This window comes from Brachypodium distachyon, chromosome 1 (assembly GCF_000005505.3).
Source record: "Brachypodium distachyon strain Bd21 chromosome 1, Brachypodium_distachyon_v3.0, whole genome shotgun sequence".
In the NCBI taxonomy this organism is placed as follows: domain Eukaryota; kingdom Viridiplantae; phylum Streptophyta; class Magnoliopsida; order Poales; family Poaceae; genus Brachypodium; species Brachypodium distachyon.
In genome coordinates, this window is record NC_016131.3 from 33,985,001 (window position 1) to 34,008,152 (window position 23,152).

The window sequence follows — 23,152 nt, forward strand, 5'->3', positions numbered from 1 at the left end:
GGACCATAGCATCCCGGATAACCCTTGGTCGTGATCGTTCTGAGTTGAAGTCCTGACTTGTCATCGATCAAATCTTAATACTTGTAGATGTCAAATTCCGGGTCCGGCACTGACTTACGCCAGACCAAACTACCCTTTACCAAGGGTAATTTTTAGTCTCAACAAGCCAAGCAGAAGGTCCAAGACGAAAGAGAGTAGAATTGTATTTTTATTGTCCTCTGTTGGACAACTAAGATACTCAATTTCTGAAGTAATCATATGATGCATTGTTGGTTGATGAAATGAACTCTTTTACACATAAGTCAAAGTGGTTGGAGATGCGCTAACCATGGCATATTATGTCTTATTCCCACTTGTGTTCGATCAATTCAGGTCATTATGGTTAAGTTCCAAGCAAACCCTACACAAGACCCTCTTGCATTTTGCACTGAACAGATAGAGTCTCGCCTCATCATATGGCAGCACAGTTGGACAGGAATTGGGTAGGGATCAAGACAAAAACACACGCACCTGTTATAGTTCTGAAACAGACTGACAACATGCAGCAAATTCCCCTCCTGCGTTTTCTCATCAAGATCTCGATTCAAATTTATGCAGATCGTGATCTGATATTAGAAAATTGTATGTGAGGGTGTGTGTACCCACGCTGTTTTTATTCCAGGGAAATTTCGGTTTGGAGCAAGAATTTGTTATGAACCAATGGCCATGATGAACCACAGAATGTATAGAATGAAATAGAAGTAGCACCAAGGATGATCCTCATGATATCGTCCTTGATGTTTAATCATTGACAGGTTTCGTCAGAACGGCCAACAAGTTCTCGACCATTTTCTAAAAAAATAAGTTCTCAACAATTTACAGCTTAGACTTTTGCAAATTGTTAAGCACAAGACTGCTTGAATTACAACAGGAAAATGTTTTTGATCAGATCTCACGTGAGCACTGGAATTTAGGACAGTAAAACAAGAGAGAAAAATGGCCTTCAAGTGAAACAAAGATGGTGCATGTGTACATGTAGCAGTTGGTGAAAAAACACAAATAATCTAAAAACCTCTCATCCATCTAGAATGTGATCCTTGTGTAAAGAGCCATAGATTACAAAAAAAAAAAGAACTACCTAATTCAATGGCAGCACTAGGAGGACCAGTGAAAAGTAAATTAAATGTATACACTTTAAAGAAACAACAGAGAAATGTCAACCGGGATCCAGTGAATAAAAAGATCATACACTCTTCATGGTGGCCATCCATCGCATCAAATTAGAATAATGACAAGAGCAGGGAAAGAAGGAGATCCCCAAACATGAAGCTTTCCGTTTCTCCGTCGCAAATCAAAGACCATGAGGTGGTTTTAGCTGGAGTGCTCTGGAAACTTAGGTAATCTAAATTCGACAATACAAGCAGAAACATGATGGAAAAATTAGATAGTAATAAGATCAATAATATTAGTGGTTCTTAACACTCCTTAAATTTACATTTTTGTAAATTAAACATACTCGTTGCTGAATCTTCAGACCCTAGATCGTAGTCACACTGAATAGAAGAATAAATAGTCAAAATCACTGTAAAATTTGTCAAGCCAGAACTCAAGATGTAACTAATGCACTACAGCAACTTAGAAAACATGTTGGTCCATTAGATAAAATAAGTATCAGTTTGCGGTTCTTCTGTTCACCCCCAGTGGGTGGTGAGATGGATGTAATTGATTTGGCCCTAGATCGTAGTTTTCTTTTCCGGAATGGCGTGTCTTTTCCATTAAGAAGGAGAAGCGCAAGTACAGGCAACAAAATAAAGGCAAAAGCCAAAGAAACAAGAAAGAAAAGCAAAGAAGAGAAGAGAAACAAAACTATACAGGGGCAAGTGGAGGGGTGGGATCGGGGGGTGAGCGTGCAGCGGGAGCCCGCAAAGAACGCGAGCTCCGGCACTGTCTCCACAAACTAGCCTCATTAAGGATATCCTCAACGAGGGAACCAACTACCGGGGAGGCATCATTGAAGACGCAGTCGTTTCGAAGCTTCGCTAATCCTTGTTCCGTTAGTTTACTTTACATTTTAGTCTTGTAAGTTAGTTATGTCTTTCAAGGATTATCACCATCCCCCGCACCCTTCTGCATAGTGGGCAGGGACGACGGCGGTCCTATAACGGCCTTCCACCTTTTGGAGAAACAAGCCATCACTGAAACTCTTTCTATATGATAATTTGAGTGAAAGCCCTCACTCAAGGCTATCTTTACATTTTTGTTGAAGTGGCGACAAGGTGAGGAGGGAGCGAGCAGCCTTGGTCTTGCCACCCGCTCTGCCGGCGGCAGAGCCGAGCCACGAGGGGAGGTCCTCATCGGGCGGAGATGAGCATTGGGACAGCCCGGCTCTCGAAAGGATCGCCTAAAGCACCTCGCGGGTAAAGACACAATCCTTGAGCGGGTGAGTGATGACCTCAGTCTCCTGATCACAAAGGGGGCAGCAGGCATTCAAGGGCAGATTGCAACGCTCCATTCGATTGGCACGAGTAAGCCAAAGCCAAACCCGACATTTTAGCGGAGCCTAACAACACCAAATTTGCCTCCAGACCGGAGAGGCTGGGCCATCAAGGTAGAAGTGATCGAATGCTGACTTCGCGGAGTATAGTCCTGAAGACGACCAGGACCAAAGCAGCGTGTCCTCACGACGACTCGGGTCCAAAATCACAGCATCCAAGGTATCCGCACGATGGAGGAACTCGGCAATACCCCAAGCATTAAGGGGACCCGAAATGTCGTGAATACAAGAGGCATTGTGGATCGCGCCGACCCCAAGACCCCGAGAGACGGGGCGAGAGCCCACTGCCGCGAAAATGATCGGAGCGAGGGCACGAATGGACTTGCGATCAATCCAATTATCCTTCCAGAAGAGAGTGGAGCGACCATTACCAACCACCGACCGGCATGCCTGCCCATTTGATTTTGTTGTGGCTCTTCGCTATGAGGCCTAGTGGAGATTGTTAAGGAGCATTATCGCCCGGGGAAAGTATCCCCAAGGAGATTTGGTGTCATTGACGCTCTCTGGTGTTCCCTGGGAATAATGGTTATGGGGCCAGGTTTTCTCTGCTTCCGCGATAGAGTTTTGAGGATGGGTTTCTTCTCAAATTCTTTGAGATCTCAAGCTTTGTGGTCTATTTTTTTCTTGGGGGCAAGAGGCTTGAATTTCCAGAGTGGAGATGTTATCCATATTCTTAGGAACCCTCCTTTTGATTATCTAGTGGAGCGACTGCTTTCCCCTTGGACGAAGGAAAAGAATCTTGACCGGTGAAAGGGCATTTCGATCCCTAATGAGTTTTGGTGTTAATGACAACATAACTTGTGGACTAATCGTGCGTCAAGTGTTTTTAGATTTGATAACTAGTGTTGTGACACGATTCATCGCCCTCAAAAAGGAAAGAAGAGTATAAGGATTTACGGTTTTTTATTTTATTGAGTCGTAGGAAAATCCGTACTATAAAGAGGGAGTCCATTTTGGAAAAGCTTTCGCTGAATCAACTTCACGTACACAAATCTACTAAATTGCACCCACATAAAAGCCTAAACCCAGTTTTGAGTTGAGAGTTGTTTTTATCCTGCTAAGTCTGACAGACAAATTCAGGGATAGCCGGTACTACCGCTTTATTAGCCGGAGGTTCCGGTGGCCGGAAGTTCTACCCTAGTACTGGTCAGGTACTGAAACGCTACTGGAACGTGGTAGGAGACCTGTAGCAGGGCGGAAGTTCTACCCCCTAGAACTTCCGGTCTACCTCCGTCCTGGTACTGGTGTAACTAAAATGTGTCGTAACGGTTGGATTTCGATGGGATATAAAAGGGGCTTCGTCCCCAACGGGTTTCTTTGCTCGAGCATACCCAGTTCATCCCCATTCTCTCACTAAGAACACCAAGAGCTTCAAATCTCGAGATCTCTCTCCCTAGTGCATCCTCAAGCCAATACTTTGAGGAAGGGTCGAGAAGAACTCGATCTAGGGTTTCACCAAATCAAAAGTTGATTCCCCTCGTTTTTCTTGGTGGATTTTGTTATTTGGGATTTTAGGATCCCTAGCCGGAAGGTGTCTCTTCAAGGCCTCCAATCTTGTGAGGAGATGCTTAAGGATTCGGAAAGGAGCATCCAATTAAGTTGTGGATTTGTGCCCTTTTCCTTGTTTGTAAAGGTTCGGCGTTCGTTTTCAAGGAAACCATTAGTGGAGCTCACCTCGCCTTTGTGGTGTTGTGAGAGGATAATAGAGTGAGCCTTTATGGCGTCTCTACCTTTGTGGTAGAGCACTCCTTCAAACGGAGACGTACATCTCCCCAAAAGCTGGAACTCTGGAGTAAATTTTCGTCTCCCGTGTGGTATCATTCTTACCCCTTTACTTACTTGTTTTATTTCATTGTTTATACTTTGCTTCGTTTAGTGTTTCGGCTATCGCACTTCATACTAGGGCTGCATTTTTTTTAGAGAATCTAATAAACCTTAGGATTAAGTGTTTGTATCTTTAAAAAAGGAAAAATTTGTTAGTAAGTTTTGGCCCTAGGATTAAGTGTTCTGGTAAACCCTAGGATCAAGTGTTGTGTGGGAGCGTCCGCTTGGGCCTTTTCCGGCCCATCGCACAGAACCAGCCCATCACCAATCCTACAGCCCACCTTTCCCCGGCTCAACTCCTGGCCCAACTACCCGAGCCAGCATACCCGCGTCCCCCCCCTCTCTCTCTCTCTTTCCAGAACGAGCACGCAATGCCGCCACATCTCCTTGGTGTGCATGCCACACACTTCTTCTCTCCTGCGAACCCTAGCTTCTCCCCTCCTATAAATCCCCTGCGTCCCTGCCTCCGCCTCCATTTCCTCACACGCGTAGCCAAGCCCCTGCCCTACCATGCTCCGTGCTCGCCCTGGCACCGCCGGTCGCCACTCGCCATTGTTGTCGTCTCGCCCAAGTCCCAACTCCGGTGAACCCAGCCACCTCAGCTCGATTCCTCGCACGAGAATTACCATATCACGTTCAGGTTTCGTCCAAACCATCAATGGTTCAATCCGTCCACCACAGCTCTCCAATTTTGAGGTCCAATCGGACTTCGTCTGGAAGTTCTATCAGAAGATCGCGCCGGTAAGCCATTGTCAAATTCCTTTTTGCATGTATGTCTATTTTCCTCTTATCAAAGTCCCAGACATGGCATTTTGTTTGCTCGATTGGCTTGGCCTGATGTTGTTTATTACTCCCTCCTATCCTAAATTGTTGTCGAAGTATTACATGTATGTATGTAGACACTTTTTAAGAATAGATACATCCATATTTGGGAAAATTTGAGACAAGAATTTAGGATCGGAGGGAGTACCATGGTTTAGTTTACTTGATTGTATAAGAGTATAAGACCTGTGTGATGGTTATTATCTGATGGATGATCAGGATTATATTTCTGCTTGAATTTTCATTTGATGTCTCACATGCTAATTTTCTTTCTAATGTTATGAAACATAAATATTTCAACCTACCTCGAAATGATAGAAATTTTGCGAATGTTCTGAAAGTTTTGACGACATTTTGAAGTTGACCATGATGTGCCCTCTGTCGCCATGAACCCTACCGCCATGACTTCTGGTACCCGAGTATGATGATTGGTGAGAGGAAAAAATCGCCGCCCAACCGTCAGGTGCCTCCGATGATAAGCTGGCCCTAAAACATGGAGGACTCGGCAGCACAGAGAGATGACACGGAGGAGAATGGTATAAAATAAAAGTACATCAAGCAGTCAATCACCACAGGTAAAATGGGATGGCCCAGAAAAACCACACGCAAAATTGGACGGACAGGTGAGGTGTCGAGCCTGATCTTCCACCCGACTCCCCCAACAACTACCTTTAGTAATGGTATAAATCCATACTTTTGTTCTTGTTATTCAAAAGAGCTTGCACCTGACGTGTGCCATTATAGGTTAAAAGTGGAGCATCTATTTGCTTTGGCAAATGACTGTCCCTCATTTTGGAGGACTTGACTGAACGCATCTTGAACTTGGTCTCCATCAACCCAATCTCCAAAACTTCTACCTCATTTGTCAAAATCACAGTTTGTTGATGTATTCTTTGTTTCTGGTAATTCCACCAACCAACAAGTAACAGGAAGGTCAGTCAGGTTATGGAAATACAATTCAAGAAGCAGAGACATGAATCCTTCGGTATCTTAAGTGAATTGCTCACCTCTTTCATCATGCCCTGACACAGAATAGAATCATCTTGAGTTCCGCTTGCAATTAGCCCAATACTCCGCCACAAGTTTAGCAAAGGCTGATTTTTTGTCTCCCAACAGCTTGGCTGGTGTGTCATATTCTAGAACCTTACCTGTACAAAGTCACCAGCACTCATCATCAAATAAATAAGCGCTGTTTTTTACTTATTATAAGCAGATCAGAATTGATGTCAATGCTACTGCATCATATCACTACTATTACTCTGAGCCTCTGGGGAAGGATCGAAATTTCATCAGATTGATATATTACCAATTGTGTAGTATAGCATACCGTAGGAAAGTACCATGACCTTGTCGCTGTCTGTCACAGTTGGAACCCTGTGAGCAATGGTTATCACTGTGCAACTGTTGAACTGCTTCCTGATGACACTCTGCAGGATTGCATCAGTGGCAGCGTCAATTGACGCTGTTGCTTTATCTAGCACTAGAATTTTATTCCTATGGAGGAGAACTCTGCCAAGACAGAAAAGCTGGCGCTGTCCAACACTCCAATTATCGCCATCATCACTCACTGCCATAGGCCAGGGGGAGAAATCATTTGAACCCTTCTGGTTAACTAAAACTGCTTTCTAAGGTATTTTTGTTGTGCTGTAAGAGAATATATAGAAATTTCTGTAAGTACTTGCCTACTGTATCAAGAAGACCAGCAGTGCTGCTAATTGATCCCTTTAGTTGACACTTCTCCAAGGCCTGCAATGCTCAATGTGAGCAGTTTAATCAGATGCATGAAGCTTTTACTGTTCGTATAGTGATCTAGTAAGGTTAAACATGATAAGGTCTTATGAGATTTTTTTTCATTCATCTATTTTAAAGAAAAGGTCAGATCTTCTATTTCTTATGAATCATGAGAAGATAAAGTTTATTTAACATGATTCTCATAGTAACTATGTTAGAATCTTTATTTCCTTTTGAACTAGTACATGTTCTCATCATTATTGCAGGCACGGCATTTTTTCTGACCTGCTTTATCTCGTCATCAGAATGCAGGCCAAGGGGGTCCAAGTTATTGCGCACAGTTCCTCTGAAAAGTGTAGGTTCTTGGGGGATAATACTCAGTTTAGTTCTTAGATCCTTGAGACCTATAGAGCTGATATCCAAATTGTCAATAAGTATCCTCCCACCCACAGGATCAACGAGACGGAACAATGTGCTGATAAGCGTTGATTTCCCACTTCCCGTCCTCCCGACAACCCCAATTCTGCTTCTCGCTGGGAAGGTGCATGTGATTCCTTTGAGAACAAGTGACGTGTTTGGACGGTATTTCACCTGCTCAAAAAGCGCAAGTTAGTACAACCTTTTCTTATTAATTAGTTACAGTGATTGCCAGCAAAGCAGATTCCTTTTACCTTCAAATCTTGCGGGTCTATGCTTCCCTCCTGTGGCCATGAAATTGGAGGCCTATTATCTGGTATTACGGCAGGAGGCTCTGATTGGAGGTGCATGTACTGCTTGATTCTCTCAACTGAAACGATATAGTTCTCTAGATATGAATAGAACCTTGTCAGGAAAACCTGTGCTGAGGTCAGGAGCATAGGAGAGGCAAAGACCCGCAAAGCCTGGAAATTCATTTAGAGAGGTGTTTATCAAATCAACAGATTCAAATTAAAAGAAGAAGAGAAAAAGAGGAGATGGTCATTGTAATGGCTATGCAGATACCTGGTGAAATTACTCCTGGAGGAACCAAAATAAGAAACAATGACGACGTGAATATGGTCAAGCTCTGCAGTGCTTCCACTCTTATAAGCACCCACTCTTGCGCAGCAGCTGTATGGAAGAACAATGTCGCATCATTGTCAATAAGTTGCTGGTTGTTGATCATGAATCTGTCTGTCGCTGCAAAAGCCCTGATTGTCACCACACCAAGAATCGACTCTGCTGCATAGTTCATGACAGGTGCCTTTGTAGTCCCATTGATTCTGGCTAGCTCTCTGGCTGAGGCCACATAGTATCTCTTCAATATATAAAAGCAAACCATGAGCTTGTAAGCTCACAAGATACATTTCATTTAATTATTTCCTTCGGCTGGGCTGGGGTTAATTCTTGAGCAAATAGACTTACCTGGACATATGCCATGGTGATGGCAATCGGGATTGCTACCACTAAGACCTGCCAAGTAACAAAACTCATGACAAGTACGATCGTGACAACCTCAACAGCGCCAGTTATCACAAAAGACATGGAGTAAGGTATGTCAAAGTCCAGAATGCTTAAATCTGAAGATGCCTGCAGAGATAAACCGTGAGTTACAGACTGTACTCCAATTGACGCTCTTATCTGAGAAACTAAGTATAGACAGTGTGTTATTATTATCTTGTCAAAAGAAAAAAAAATTCAACTGAATTGAATCAAAGATGATCTGAAACAAGCAAGCAAGGAAACAGTACTCTTGTAAATATTCTGCCAACTGGCGTTGCATCAAAGAATGACATGGGGGCCTTGAATACAGATTCCATTAGACTAGTATAGAATGCTTTGGAGGCCTTGAGCCCTAGAGTAGCTGCAAAAAGGTTTTTGAGGTAGGCAAAGCAGCAGCTAAATATGGATAGCCCTGAATATGCCCCGACAAGAAGAGCAGTGCTCGCATTCATCTGAACAGCCACAGCCAGCCAATATGTGGACAGGATCTGAAAGCTTGTAAAAAGCACCTGAGTTGTACACAAACCACAGAGAGGTAACATTCCCTTCGAGACATCTATGTAGTCTTTATATGGCTTCCATCCAAGGTCACCGATCCCCTTATCCTCCTCTTCTGTGAGCTGAACCATTGAAGGACCCTTTGTTGAAATTTCGATGTCACTAGCCTGGCGTGTCCCCGGCAATGCACTTGGGGTTATACTATCATCAAACACATGTTTCCCTTGGATTTGATTATTTTATCTGGCAGTATCCAGTGTTGTGATTGAGGACAGGTGAGCAGAAACCAGCTTCTCAAATGTTGTCCCAGATTCCAGCAGTTCTGCATATCTCCCTTGCTGTTTAACTTGACCACCTTCCATCACCTGTTGAAACAATGATGAAGCATTTGATAGGAGGACCATTTGTTTTTTAATTCTTGAGCAATCATGTCCATAAGATCAACTTACCAAGATTCTATCAGTTTCAGTCAGAAATTCAACTTGGTGCGTCACGAGAACAACAGTCTTCTCTGAAAGTGTTGTCATTACACAATCCTGCAAGAACAATGACATCAGAAGTTTGTGCGGCAGAAGCTAGCATGTGTTTATTTATACAGATCAAGTGCACTCTCTTACATAGAAAAGAACGGCAGCGGTGTGCGCATCAATGGCACTGAAAGGGTCATCTAGGAGGTAGATATCTGCATCACTGTAGACAGCTCTAGCAAGCTGAATCTTTTGCTTCTGTCCCCCACTCATGTTGAGCCCTCTCTGACCGATCTCTGTTAGGTCTCCATTGTCGAAATTTGCTATATCGTCGTCCAAAGCACAAGATTTGACTGCCTTTTCATAGAGTGCCTTGTTGAAAGTCTTTCCAAAGAGTATATTATCGCGAACAGTCCCACTCTGTATCCAAGAGTTCTGTGAAACATATGCCACTGAGCCAAATACCTCAACCTGCAAAATACAGTTTGAAAATGTTTTCAAATATAATAACATGATTTAATCTTCCATATGCATAGAGAGCATGTCTTTTTCTGTCACTTACTGATCCTGATCTTGTAGGTATCTCCCTAAGTAATGCATAAAGGAGTGAAGATTTCCCAGAGCCAACAGAACCACAAACAGCTATCTTTTCTCCTTGATGTACTTTAAGGTTAACATTCCTTAGTGCCAGATCGGCTCCACTTGCATTCCAGCTGAAATTTCCATCTTGTACATGAATTCTGATATCAGAGTTATCATGATGAGGCACCCTCTCCACACCATCTTCTATCTCGTCTTCTACGAAAAAATTCTCGATACGGTCTAACGACACCTTGTATTGGATCATCATTGTCAGGATCTCAGGTAGCAACCTCAATGGCCCAGCCATTACCCTCAGGGTGGCCAAGACGGTGAAGAGAGTACTGGCATTCAGGGGTGCGCTCCCCAAGATGGCCGTTGCGGTATACATCACTGCAGAGACAACTGTTGGGGACATCCAGTATATGATGGCATTGTAGGCTTTTTTCATCTGAGTCTCCCTCAACCATTTGAACTCAGTCTTTCTGAGCGACTCGATTATGTTCTGGAACCTGTCCTCCCATGAATGCAGCTTGATGATCTTCATGCTGTTGAGTATCTCGGACGTGGACCGCAGCCTCTCATCCTGTGCAACCATGAACTTGGCCTGGTACCCTTGCAAGAGCTTCGCGAATGGCACATTGAGGAAACCAAAGATGACCAGAGGAACTAGGCCAGGGAGAGCCCCAAGCCCGAGTACCCAGAAGAGCGTACCTATTGTGAAGGCCAGCTGAAGTGGCGAGCTCCACACCATGTGCAACCAGGTCAGAGCATCGCCGAGCCGGTATACGTCCACCGCAATGTAGTTGATGATCTCCCCGGTTGAATGGTTCTTCCTCCCGTGGCTGGACAGCTTAAGCTGCTTCTGAAAGATGGCTGCCATTAGCGCAGACCGGATGCGCAGACCTGTCCTTCTCGAATCAAAGAACCAATGCCGCTGGGACAGTGACTCGACAAGCTTGATGAAGAGCAGGCAGCCAACCAGCGACAAGCCGACACTGAGATACCTCTCTTCTTGGTAGCTGTACCGTACGAACGCAAAGAGCAGTGCAGGGGACACAGCTATGGACAGTGTTCTCATGAAAGCATAGAAGCCAGCAATCATGATCTCCCTAAGGAAGCACTTGCACAAGACAAGAGCCAGGCTGTTGGTTCTTCGAGGCCAGCAACTGTTCCATGCCTCAGAGAACTTCTGTGTGGCTTGCAGCGCGCTGTCCTTAGAGCCGGTGAGTGGGACCTCGGCGAGCTCCAGCGCTTTTGAGCGGCCCAGTCGGAGCAGAGGGTTCAGCCATGAGAAGGTAAACTGGCTGAACAGGCCTGCTCGGTAGAGCTCTGAGTGATGCACCGTCTTGTTGATCAAAGGCTCCGACAAGCTGTCACCGTTTTCAAGACTGCCCCGGTGAGCATGGCTCTGCCATAGAAGCGAATCGAGGGCGCAGAGCAGGAGAGGAGGAAGTTCACTGGCCACGCGACCGCCTCTGCGAGGTCCAGCTGGTGACCGCTGACAAGGACCTCCGCATTGTACGCGGTGATCAGCAGGGAGAAGAGTGTCCACCAGAGAAGGGCAACTGTTCTCGCCGGCCTCGTCGGCTGGACGTGCAAGGAAGCCGCTACAGCGACCCATACCAGCCCCCTGACGATGGAAGCTGCCGCATCAATGGCGTCCCTGAAGCCGGTGACAGCGTATGTTGCCGAGACGGCAACGCAGCACACGGAGACGGCGGCGCCAGCCACCTTCCGCCGCCGCCTTCCCCATCGGATTCCATCCCACTGCCCCCTGGCGCAGGCCGCGAGCAGCGAAGAGGCGTAGGCGACGAGGAGCACCACATTGACGCAATCGACCAAGCTCCTCTGTACGCACGTCACAGGTCCGCCGCCGTCCTGACCGTAGTAAATCCAAGAGAACAGCCAATCTAGCATACACAATCCAAGCAAGCAACTATGATAAGCCAGTAGTCTGACCACCAAAGTGAGCACCAAACAAATAGGAGATCGAGCAAGACAGGAAGGGTTTACAAGAACAGCAAGCTGCATATCCTATTCCTCCTTACCGAGAACGGCCATGGCCGGGTCGCCAAGCTTGTCGCTCTTTTCTGCCTCTCGCATGCAGCGGCCAACTATCCCCCTATTCTTGGCAGGACAAGTAGGAGCCGGTAGCTTAGCGTTGTGTGTATTGTGTGTTCGCCTTGTATCTAAGGGCATGACCGTCACTTCGAACGAAGACGAATGGCTCTGCGAGCCTGTGCATATAGCAAGAAACCAAAACAAAGTTTTTTCCCAAGCACAAACAGCTCCACGGGACAAACCCCCAAGAACAGACTAGTACCAGAGTTCAGACTAAAAGGATGACAAACAGCAAACAGCTGATTACGATTTCCCAAAACTACCAGCTGCACACAACCCACTCAACTGCAAATTGACCTCGCATATGGTTCTTTCTGGATATGTTATTTTATGGTCGTTTGTCCTTGTGCATCCCGAAAATTTGTGAAGAATGGCACAAAGTCCCTCTGTAGCACAGCATCAGTACAACAGAAAATTATGCGACATGCATCAGATGCCCACCAGGAAACAAAGGGTGTGTTTGGTTCCTTGGGTGGGCCTAGCTTGCATTGCATCAGATGACAGGAGCATTGGACAGGGATCTATTTGTTCCTCCCTCCGTTTCATAATTCTTGTCTCAAATTTGCCCAAATATGGATGTATCTATTGCTAAAAAGCGTTTAGATACATGTAATATTTTGACAAGAATTATGAAACGGAGGTAGTAATTGTTATGGTTCTGGGACATACTGGCATGGTCTAGCAACCTACAATGCTGGATTTTGGCATTACATAGGATCACGATTCAAATCGCATATTGTTAATCAGACATTAGAAAATTCAGCGTATTTTTGTCATTAGATCCAGATTCAAGTCAACAAAACAAGGATGTAATTCGCCTCACAACTAACAAGAGAGCCAACCCTAGCCGTTGTCTTTATCCTCTTTCCACTCCCTTTCTCATTGCCGACGCCTGAGAAGGATACCGGCAAACCCCACATGCCCAATGGTGAAGGCGGCGGTGCAGTCTTTCATCCGGTGGTTTTCTCATAGGAGAGATGGCTGATTCGTCGATGATCTCGCGGGGAGATATATTGTGGTCGTCGGCATGGGGCTCGTGAATGTCTTTTCAGAGGCGGAGGTGTGGCTCCGTAATGTCAGATCGATTGGTAGTAGCAAGCCTAGGGGAGTAGTTTGGCCGCACCCTCCTTGGGTGCGGGGTGGTGGTGGTGGTGGTGTGACAAGTTGACTTGGCCGAGTGGTGCTAACGATGGTTACCCTGTGGCCGTTCCCAACGGCACAATAGATGGCGACTAGCCCAGGGCGAGTGGCGGCGACGCTGGCGGCCGTCTCTTCATAACGTGTTGGAGGGGTTTAAGCAACGTGGGGTCTATGTTCTGAGATGCTAGCGGACTAGGTGTGCCGGAATGGTTCAGAATGTGCTCAGATTTTTAGTACGTACTGCAAAATTTTCAAACTTTGTAGGTGGGTGACCTCACAGTCACCGGGGAGCACCCAGTCATTTTCATCTACCCTTTGACATTAAGCCCTTGTGGATAGAAAGATTTCTGCATAAGACTTTATTTCACAGGTATTTTCATATGGATGCTCGTTGGATCACACCCTCGCAGAAATGTAGCTTTAGTGGGTCAATCCGTAGGAGTTTCGAAGGAACTCTATCGTGAGTCTGAACTTAGTGAAGAAATTTCTCGACTGTTGCCTGAGTATATGTTTTTTTTTGGGGGTTTCCAATAGGACTGTGAAACCTATTATTAAAATATCAAGGCTATTTTTTCCGTGCCCCTGCATTCTTTTTTACAGTCGTAAAATTAGAGTGTAGAAATAGTCTCCTCATTAAGGTATGTTTCGTTTACAGCATTCTGAAAATGTAGAAATAGGAAGAAAAAACATAAATTTAGAGTGTCGTGGTACCATGAATCCAAGAACTTGGAAAATGTAAATTTATTCTCAAATCTTGAACACGTTCAAAAAAGGGTGCAGTGCCGTTGAGAGAAAAGAAAAGTAAGGTCTCCAGTCTCCCTGATCCCTTTTATTGAAACTTCGTTAAAATCTACAATTGAGATTTATTTTATACGGAGTAGAACATTACAAGTGAGATTGGCAGATGTAAAATAGAACCAACTGCAAGCTGAGAAGCAGTGATACGCCGATACGCAACATTATGTAGATAGCATCCAGCGCCAACACCCATACACAGGACGAACTTCCCTTAACGAAAAAGAAAATACTCCGTATTCAGGATTGCGTCATTTACCAATCAGGTGTCTTTGGTAGAAGTGAGAACTCATACATCATGATTTTCTTTCCAATCATTGAACTGGAGATGTGGGAACATACACGGGGAATTGATAATGGTAAACTCACTACACAACAAAATTCTTGATCAGATGGTTATCTTCGTACACTTGTCGAATGAATACAATGGTGTAAGGGCCAAACCTAAATCCTATCACGCTAATCCAATCAGTTAAACAGAATACATTCTTATACTACAGAATGCCCTCATTAGAGGGTCAAACTTCAGCTGCGAGTGACATCTCGTGCCAATCATCCAATGCTCTTCCAAAACCGGCAAACTCTTGTGACTGCACTCGCCGTCGTCACTATGGGTAGGGATCCATCTTGCACATCTTGAACAAGATTTGATTCCTTTTGCCTCCACTCCCTACCGGCCGGGCTTATGTGTTATAAACTCTTCGGTACATGAGAAAATACTTTACAGAGCTTGTTAACTTAAGCCATACTAAAAGTAGCTTGCTGTGTGCCAAGTATGTCATGAGTCATGTGGTCCTTGGACTATCAAATTTATGCGCTTGCCGCTATCGGTGCGGAGGCCCTCACCTTTTAGGCCCAACTGAAAAGGAAGAACCGATGAATTGATTGGCAACAATTTCCAGAGTAAAACAGTCGATATATGAACTCAGTTGATATGAACGTGTACCTCCACCTGATTGATATCAACGGAAAACCATCTCAAAAGAACACCAAGGTGGACAACTGCTGGGATCATTTTGAATAGCAAGGGTGTTGTCACCTACAGAGTAACACACAAAGCAACACGTTAACCATACATCATGACGAAATAACTCCATGAAAGGTAGAGATGGTACGTGAACAAAATGACAGGCAGTATGGAAAGTGAGTTAGTGACCATGTTCTCATTTGAGCTTCCACTTCACATATTTGATATGTACAATTACTGAGACAACACAACAAAGCTTAAAAAGAATGAAGAGAAATAGATAGGTACCAAGCTCAGTGCAGTGGTTCCAAGAAGCAACAGATACAGCTTGCCCTGAAAAAGAAGAACAATGCAGCTGTCAAATGTAAGTATGGGTAGATCTGAATAAAACTGATGGAATATCAGTGCTTGCAGACATTTCAATTCTCAGCACAAGACATTTATTATTGACTACTGGAAAAGTAAGCCAGAGGTAGAAACTGTCAGAAAGCTAGAACAAAAGGCATACATGTACTCAAGAGTAAACCAGCATAGAAAATGAGGTTAATGTTGCAACACGTAAGGAACAGAATATGAAGAAATAACCTCGATCAGATGGATGCTTGAAGCACGGCTAAGGAGAACAAAAGCAAACTCTCCGATCTGTGCAAGAGACATGCCGACCTGTAGAAAAAACAGGAGGTTAGTGTGACTGCATGAGCTATAGAACATGGGAGCACATTCGAACAAACATAAAAAAGACTTACAAGAAGAGATGTTTTGTTGCTATAGCCAAACCCTTTTACCACAATAGCAACAATAAATGTCTTTATAGTTATCACCAAAATTACAGCTGCAAGAAGTATATCCACATGGTTCCACAGGAAATGGACATTAATTAGCATCCCAATGCTGGCAAGGAAAAGAGCAGCAAAGAGGTTTCGAATAGGTTCAATCTGCAGAAAAAACAAACCTGAAATAAGAGAACATATAATGAATTATTAACTACAGTCTAGCTATGAGTCTGACTAGAGCAGTAGAAGAAAGATGAAACAAAATAGTAGTTGCCCTTCAAACTATAAAGAAACGGGAAAATCTTACTAAACAGAAACAGAGTGTAGAAGATATTAGCAAGGGATATACTTGTTCAAGAGTGTGTTGTGCAAGATCAGTTGTTGATATCATCACTCCAGCTGCAAATGAACCCAACTCAAGACTCAGGCCCAACTTATCACTGCACTGCATCATAGAAGGAAGGCAACATATCAATAAAAGAAATATTAACATAAGCCTAGACGACATGGTTCCAACATATAAGAGTAAACACACCTAAGGTAGAAATGCAAGTAAATTTTTTCAAAGAAAAAAACACAGGTGTAAGTAAACCAATAACAACGAATAAATGGTTGGTGAAAACTGAATGAACATGTACCAAACAGAGTGAAACTTGGAATACAATTAAGAAAATACAGGAGGCACGGTTCTAGATTTGATATACACTACATATCCATCAAAACCCACGCAATAAAACAATCTAGAACAGCGTAGTTATAATGAGGTCAAGTCCAGCAAAATATTATTGTTCTTCTCTGTTTTTCGACTAAAGTAGCTAATACCAATACTCTTAAAAACAGAATTTAAAAACAATCCATTTTCTTTGTCAGTGCACAAGATAATAGCCTACAAGCAGTAAAAAGAACTCACCCACGCAAATAACAAGCAGAATGCAACTGCTGCCAACTGGTAAAGTTCATTTGTCTGCACAAATTGCAGCAATCAGAATATTAGTGTAAAACTATAGAGGAAACTTAAATTAATTGCTAAAAAAATTCACATGTTCTGTTTGCTCACAAATATACTCACCTGAGACGACAGACTTATCATCAGCTTAAGAAACCAAGGCACACAAGTACGGGAGAGGATTGAGAGAATTGCCAGGAATGATATCAATAGGACAAGCCTGGGAATATTGGAAAAATTTGCGTCATAATAATTTAATCCAATAGCTGATTACATTAGTACCGAACTTCTAAATCAGTACATCCAGACCAAACGCATAGGATAAATATGACAAGTCATGTGACATGATGAGAAAGATAATACTCCCTCCGACCCATATTACTTGTCTCAAATTTGCCCAAATATGGATGTATCTATGTTTAAAAAGCGTCTAGATACATGTAATATTTTGACAAGCAATATGGGTTTGAGGGAGTAAATTATTTTGTTGGTACCAGGCGCTGCTATGTCAAGCACACCCACCATTTAGACATTGAGATAACACAAATTTATTGTAAAAGCAATACTTGTTGTCAAAAAATTATTCGAGTTCAGGGACAAATACAATGCACTTACGACTTTGTCATTGATGCAACTCCGTGTAGAAGCAAGATAACACAAATTTATTGTAAAAGCAATACTTGTTGTCAAAAAATTATTCGAGTTCAGGGACAAACACAATGCACTTACGACTTTGTCATTGATGCAACTCCGTGTAGAAGACCAGAGGCGCCACTTAAAATTGGAAGAAGTGCAAATAGAAGACCAATAGCACAATCCTGAGAGGAAGGCACGCCAAACTTCAGTCATCAAACACGTAAACTGATAAAAGTATGCATTTTTACATACATCTCACCAAAAATAAACAGCTATGTTTATAATACCTGCAATACGAGTGTACCAACCGTCACTTGGCCATGAAGAGCATTGATACTATTTTTTTCCATCAGAAACTTTAAAACCTGCATCCAAAACTATTGAGCATAAGAAAATAGCAATTGATAGTTTTATAAAACATTCATAATACCAATTAAATACAGGGTGTCAAATTTCATGTGTACCAAATTAGGATGTACCAAAATGAAAACCCTTTCGCCCTCCATCATTATGGTACAGGTAATCGTTCTACCAGAAACCAACAGGAACCAGTTTGTTTACAGCAAATCTAGCTTACAATTCCGTTCCATTGTACATTGTTGTGCGTGTACAAACCCCTGATTTTTCTCTTACGCCCGTTTCAAATGTCAATTATTAAATTGGACCAGATGTGAAAAACTGAAGATTCAGAAATTGTAGCTTCAGATATTTAGACATTACCACTGCTGTCGAAGACATAGAAAGGAGAACACCAACGAAAACACCTTCCTTTGTTTTGCCCCCACATAGCTGCAATTCAATTGAAAATAAGCAAAATAGAATAGAACTGCCTGCCGTGCTCTTTAAGGCCAGACTTGGAAAACCAAAACAATATTACTCCGTATTATTTTCCAAGCAACCGGCAGGAGCACTGCCTTTTCATTTATAAAAAGTTAGAAATATGTACAGACTTTGACATGTTTTTAAGGAACATGCCTAAACCCTAGAAAAATATGTAATCCTAGGAAGAAAAGAGAAGAAAAAAGGACTAACAGGCTCGAATACCATGAATTTATATCACAGGAATGTTGGAATGTCAAAAACTACAAAACTGATATAGTGATTTGTTTGCACAACTTGACTGCATCAATGACATATTTGATATTTGTGATCTCTTCACTTTTAGTAGCAGAACATTCAAATGAGTCTCAGCAGTATTAATATGGATGCACCCATTGTTACTTAAGCATTTTTTATAGTGAAATTACTATACAAATCAAGATACTTGAACATTTAAAACATAACATAAAACATTGCAGGCGTTGTAACATCAGCAGTAAAAAAAAAAGGAACATACCGTCGCAGAAATACCACAGAGGAACATAAACAGTATAATTTGGAGCAATCCTCCAAGAACGGCAACTGCGCGTACAGCTCGAAGCTGGGACAAAGTTGAAACACCACCTATTATATTAACTGTATATTGACCTGGGTGGGAATACCGAATAAATGTATTTAGAAAAGAACAAAGATAATACCTTTGCTGTAGAAAACTCAAGTCCCAGAGCAAACAGGAGAAATATTACACCAAACTGGGCTACTGTCTCAACCTGGAACGAGCGTAGAAAACATATCATTTAAGAGAAATAAATACCAGCATATAAACTCATAACGCAATGTTTTCATAAACTTGATAGTGTACAAAAATTTAAGTGCAGACACGCGTTAAAAACATACATTTATTTCCATGATTTAAATTAATTGCATAAAACAAGACATGCATGATCTGGCTGTCTGCTGAAGCAGTAAATTGACTGAGCAAAAGCGCATGCAAATTTCATTCAAGAGTGGCGTGGCTGAAGCATTAATAAAAGCAACCAACAAAGGCAAAAGCACCTTACTTGCACCATTTCACTGACAAAGCTAAAACCTCCAGGGCCAATTATAGATCCTGCGAGTAAATAACCTGTAATCACCTGCAATATAGTTTTGGAGTTTCTTTAGGTACGTATAATCTTAACAGTACATCACAAATAGCTATTATGACATTATGTCTTACATAGGCCATACCGCCATACGCATAATGGGGCAGAAATGAGATTAAGACAAAAGAAGCACTCACTGGTTGCCCAAGGCAAGCAAACGCAATTCCACCACATGTAGCGGATACAATAACGACAACAAGATCTGATATCAACCTGCAGTAAGCCAGTAATCCACATTCAACAAATCAAGTTATGAACTGATGCAAGGCAAGTACTTCATCTTTGCTTATCCTCTGCACTACTTAAGTAACAAAACATGGATACTTCGGTAACATACCTAAGGTCCAGCTGCAGTACAGGGTACTTTGACTTTCGATTTGATATAATAAAAACATTATCCTGGAATTGCAGTTGTGTCAGTACAACACAAATGTAAAACAGAGAAAAATAGCGCAACACTATCCCTATATGTACAGCAGAGGAGTGTCTTAACAAAATATTCTGCAGTCAATTACAGCACACAAACCTTCCGATCAATCAACGTGGGAACATCCTCTTGCTCTGAACGATCCAAGAAAACTTCCTTAAAAGGGAATGACCTGGGGATTCAAAATAATTATTTTGGGATACTTACTATTTAGTACTATTGATTATAATAGTAACCAAACAAATTAACTCCACTTAACAAAAAAAATCAAATGTAGATTAGGAACATACTTATTGTCTTTGGTCTCATTCTTCTTCGTTACTCTTCTGGCTACAGTTTCCAGGACTCCCTGGACCGGTAGTGCAGAACAAGATGAGCATATGTTTGTTATGTACAACCACCAATTTGTACATACAGTTTAAAAAAAACAATAGTGTACACACAGTAGCAAAGTGCACTGCAGCTATAGATAAATAAGTAAGATTGCGTCAACTTTGCAATCTATCCACAAACCGCAATTTCGTCTATTACAGTGTTAAATTTTTGTCCTTCATATGCCTAGCAAATTACTTGTATGCTTCAAAATGGAAGGATGATACACATTAACAAATTGAGAATGAAAACGAATATGCTACTCAGAATTGTGAAATATGATAAAATACTGGGATGTGAGTTAAAGCAGCCAGGGGGATGCAGCGCCTGGGGGTTTGTGCAAAGCTCAAAATGAGTGATATATTAGGCTACTAGCTTAGGTGAACCCATACAAATACTATTGTTTACAAAGTTGCTTAGGTACCAAAAACGAAAATTAGCTACTATTTAATGTATAGTTATCTAACCTATTACACTAAACAAACACCATTCAATGTATTTTAGTCAGCACTAGGAAAACGTCCTTAACTTCACTAAGTTAAAAGGCCAGTATATCGCATACTGGGTCAAAAGGCGCGAATCCTACAGAATGACGTATGGGATAACTGAATGTTCAAAGAGAAGAATACACTAAGGAAGGTGGTGAATCTTCCTCATGACCACGGATGCAGCCTCTGTCCAGATGTCAATTCCATCCAATTTATACACCAATGATATCAAATATGTTCCACGCACGCACACAAAACATGTCTACAAAGGGTGTATTTAGAAATTAAACGCCAGACGTAAGGAGTTTAATTTAGAAGATGACAAACTGTGCACATAATGAGTTGATCCCCAAGACCTAGAGTCAGAAAAACCTGGACGGCTAGACATTCTAACCATTTCATGAAGATCATAATGCAAAATATTAACCAGGTTCCAAAATTACTGGAAACGAGCAAAACGACGACACAAAACCAAAACTGTAGAGACGGATCACCTGCTTCTCGGCAACCGTGTTGTTGAAGCTGCCGGGGTCCGTCTCTGGAGAACAATAGCAGCAGAAATTAGCACAAGTCAGTTCAATCCAAACAACCAAAACTCGCTGGATTCGCGAGCCGAGGACAACCCCCAATTCCCAGCACGCAGCCGCCGAGGCCGAGATCTAGGCAGGCCGCCGCCGACACACGCCATGGTAAAACCAAAACCAGATCCCATGCCCCGGAATCCCCGAGGAGGATCGTGGGACCACGGATTCAGATCCACGCACCTCCGCCGCCCTGCTCGCCCTCCGATTCGGGGAACTCCTTCTCCAGCGCGCGGTCGATCATGTCGGCGAGACTACCATCCTTGGTCGTCGCATTGCCTTGCACCGCCTCCCCACCAGCCTCCGCCGCTCCCAGGGCTATGTCCAGGCCTTCCCCGCGCGCCACCGCCGCGGCCGCCTGGACCGCACGTTCCTCGTTGCCCACGAGGACTCGTTCCTCGTCGCCCGCGTCGCCGGCCACGAAGTCGAATGCAACTGCCGCCACCAGAGGGAGGAGGAGGAGGAGGAGGGCAAGGAGGCGGCGGCGACGCATCAGCATCGCCGGAGGAGACGGCGAAGCGGTCGGCGTGGGGTTTAGATTTTGGAAGCGGCAGCGGGTGCAGCCGTGTGCGTGCCCGTGTCAGTAGTAGTCAGGAAAGAGGGGAACGCGTGAGTCGTGTGACTGTGCAGGCGCAGACGGCGGAAGTAGCAATTTGTAGAGATAATTTGTTAATGGGATTAGTTATGGTATCACTTCCAGCCTGTTGGATTCATTGTTTTGCATCATTCCATCTACTATGGTGTATGGCCTCTTTAATGGACACCACGACTCTAAAATGCAAAGTCTTAACTACAATCAATTAATGCAGACATTCCAAAAATAGAGGAGTGTAAAAATGCAAATATGTGATTATATTTTCATGATTTCTTCTGCTCTAGAGAATCGAAACGTAAGAATCTACGTTAAAGGTTATTTAGGTGAACATATAATTTCACAGCTTTGAACAGAATATACTTCGTCCGTCAGGAAATAAGTGATGTGGATTTATATAGCATAAGAATTTATTTTGAGACGGAGGGAGTAGAAAATTTGAATTTGGATTAGCATATTGGTCACGTTAAATTAATTTTTCAAAAATCTTGAACGGTCAAAGTTAAGGTGTCTTCACATTTCATAAATAATAGTAATAAGATAGAGAAACACCGTTATAAACCCGATCAACATGGCAGGTTGAAACCTGCCGCCTCACGACATGAGGTCATCGAAGCCCAACAAACGTACACGCTATCCTCCTAGCCCTCTCCAAGATTTTGTATTTTGTGATAATTTTGTTTAAAGAAGTCCTCTGACTGTGATATAGTTACTCTAAAAATTTTGATTGCAGATTCAGTGGGGCCAGAAGTTCCTTCTCTAGAAATTTTCTATCTATACTTTAAAAAAAATGCCCTTTGTGCTTCTCCCAAATTTACTCCAACAAAAACAACTCAAAAACCTTGACCGTCTAACCGGGGATACCCCAAGCAGTAGTAACGCAACCTAGCATGTGGGAACTCTTGTCCATGTATGATTCTTTTTATTTATTCTTCAGATTTTGTCCAGATGAGATTCCTTCTATTTACTCTTCAGATTTCGTCCATACTTTGGTGATATGTTCGAAGGCGATGAAATCTGAGAGGTTAAACAAGGACGATGACGGCCTTTCCGAAACAAAGATGGCAAGTGCCTGGGCGTGCACACAGTACAATATTATCATCTGTGCTTTGTGGGAGCATACCTCACCCAAGATGTTTGTTTAGGCGAGATGAGGCTAGCTAGAGTGGGTGCTGGGTCAGGTGGTGGTTGGGCCATCGCGCACCGCGGCGGGCGGGCGCTGTGTGGCGTCCGGCCGGTCGCACGCCGAATCGCGTGCAGCGCGCGAGGTTGGGAACCGGGAATGCGTCTCGCACTTCAGCATTTTGCTTCCACTAGGCTCGATCGACCGTAAGATTTGCCTTTTCTGGTCAGCGTTGCGTCGCGAGGGAAACTGTCCTTGTTGATTGGGCGCTCGCCAACCTTTTGTCCGTTACCGTGCTTTCGACGCAGT

General features: G+C 43.2%; 1 protein-coding gene, 1 long non-coding RNA gene and 1 pseudogene across 3 annotated transcripts; 1 reads left to right on the forward strand and 2 right to left on the reverse strand.

Annotated features, from left to right (window-relative positions):
- Positions 1-4,702: 4,702 nt before the first annotated feature.
- On the forward strand, positions 4,703-7,566 carry LOC104581538. Its single transcript, XR_002962210.1, has 3 exons — positions 4,703-5,098; positions 5,540-6,809; positions 7,216-7,566. It is a non-coding gene; the product is annotated as an uncharacterized LOC104581538 (long non-coding RNA).
- Positions 5,737-12,241, reverse strand: LOC100834564 (annotated as a pseudogene).
- A 1,976-nt stretch (positions 12,242-14,217) lies between these two features.
- Positions 14,218-21,759, reverse strand: LOC100842112 (K(+) efflux antiporter 6). Of its 2 annotated transcripts, none has more exons than XM_014897671.2 (20): positions 21,312-21,759; positions 21,042-21,085; positions 19,978-20,036; positions 19,787-19,859; positions 19,598-19,659; positions 19,398-19,473; positions 19,177-19,251; positions 18,814-18,885; positions 18,633-18,716; positions 18,017-18,085; positions 17,584-17,661; positions 17,390-17,478; positions 16,784-16,880; positions 16,625-16,678; positions 16,064-16,159; positions 15,688-15,876; positions 15,527-15,604; positions 15,230-15,274; positions 14,927-15,013; positions 14,218-14,833 (listed from the first exon to the last, which is right to left on the reverse strand). In XM_014897671.2, exons 1-20 carry the CDS (start codon positions 21,625-21,627, stop codon positions 14,753-14,755), a joined length of 1,824 nt encoding a protein of 607 aa, XP_014753157.1. In that variant the 5' UTR covers positions 21,628-21,759; the 3' UTR covers positions 14,218-14,752. The 2 variants fall into 2 exon arrangements, with proteins under 2 accessions (XP_014753157.1, XP_014753156.1); XM_014897670.2 differs by having other exon boundaries at positions 14,921-15,013; positions 21,312-21,758.
- Positions 21,760-23,152: the final 1,393 nt, after the last annotated feature.

Excerpts from the sequence above, each read along its gene's own strand:
- LOC100842112 (XM_014897670.2), bottom strand. The coding sequence starts at position 21,627 with ATGCTGATGCGTCGCCGCCGCCTCCTTGCCCTCCTCCTCCTCCTCCTC. Across the intron at positions 19,474-19,597 it reads GTACTGCAGCTGGACCTTAG|GTTGATATCAGATCTTGTTG; the intron begins GTATGTTACCGA and ends GGCTTACTGCAG. Across the intron at positions 14,834-14,920 it reads TTGATATCAATCAGGTGGAG|TTGGGCCTAAAAGGTGAGGG; the intron begins GTACACGTTCAT and ends CTTCCTTTTCAG.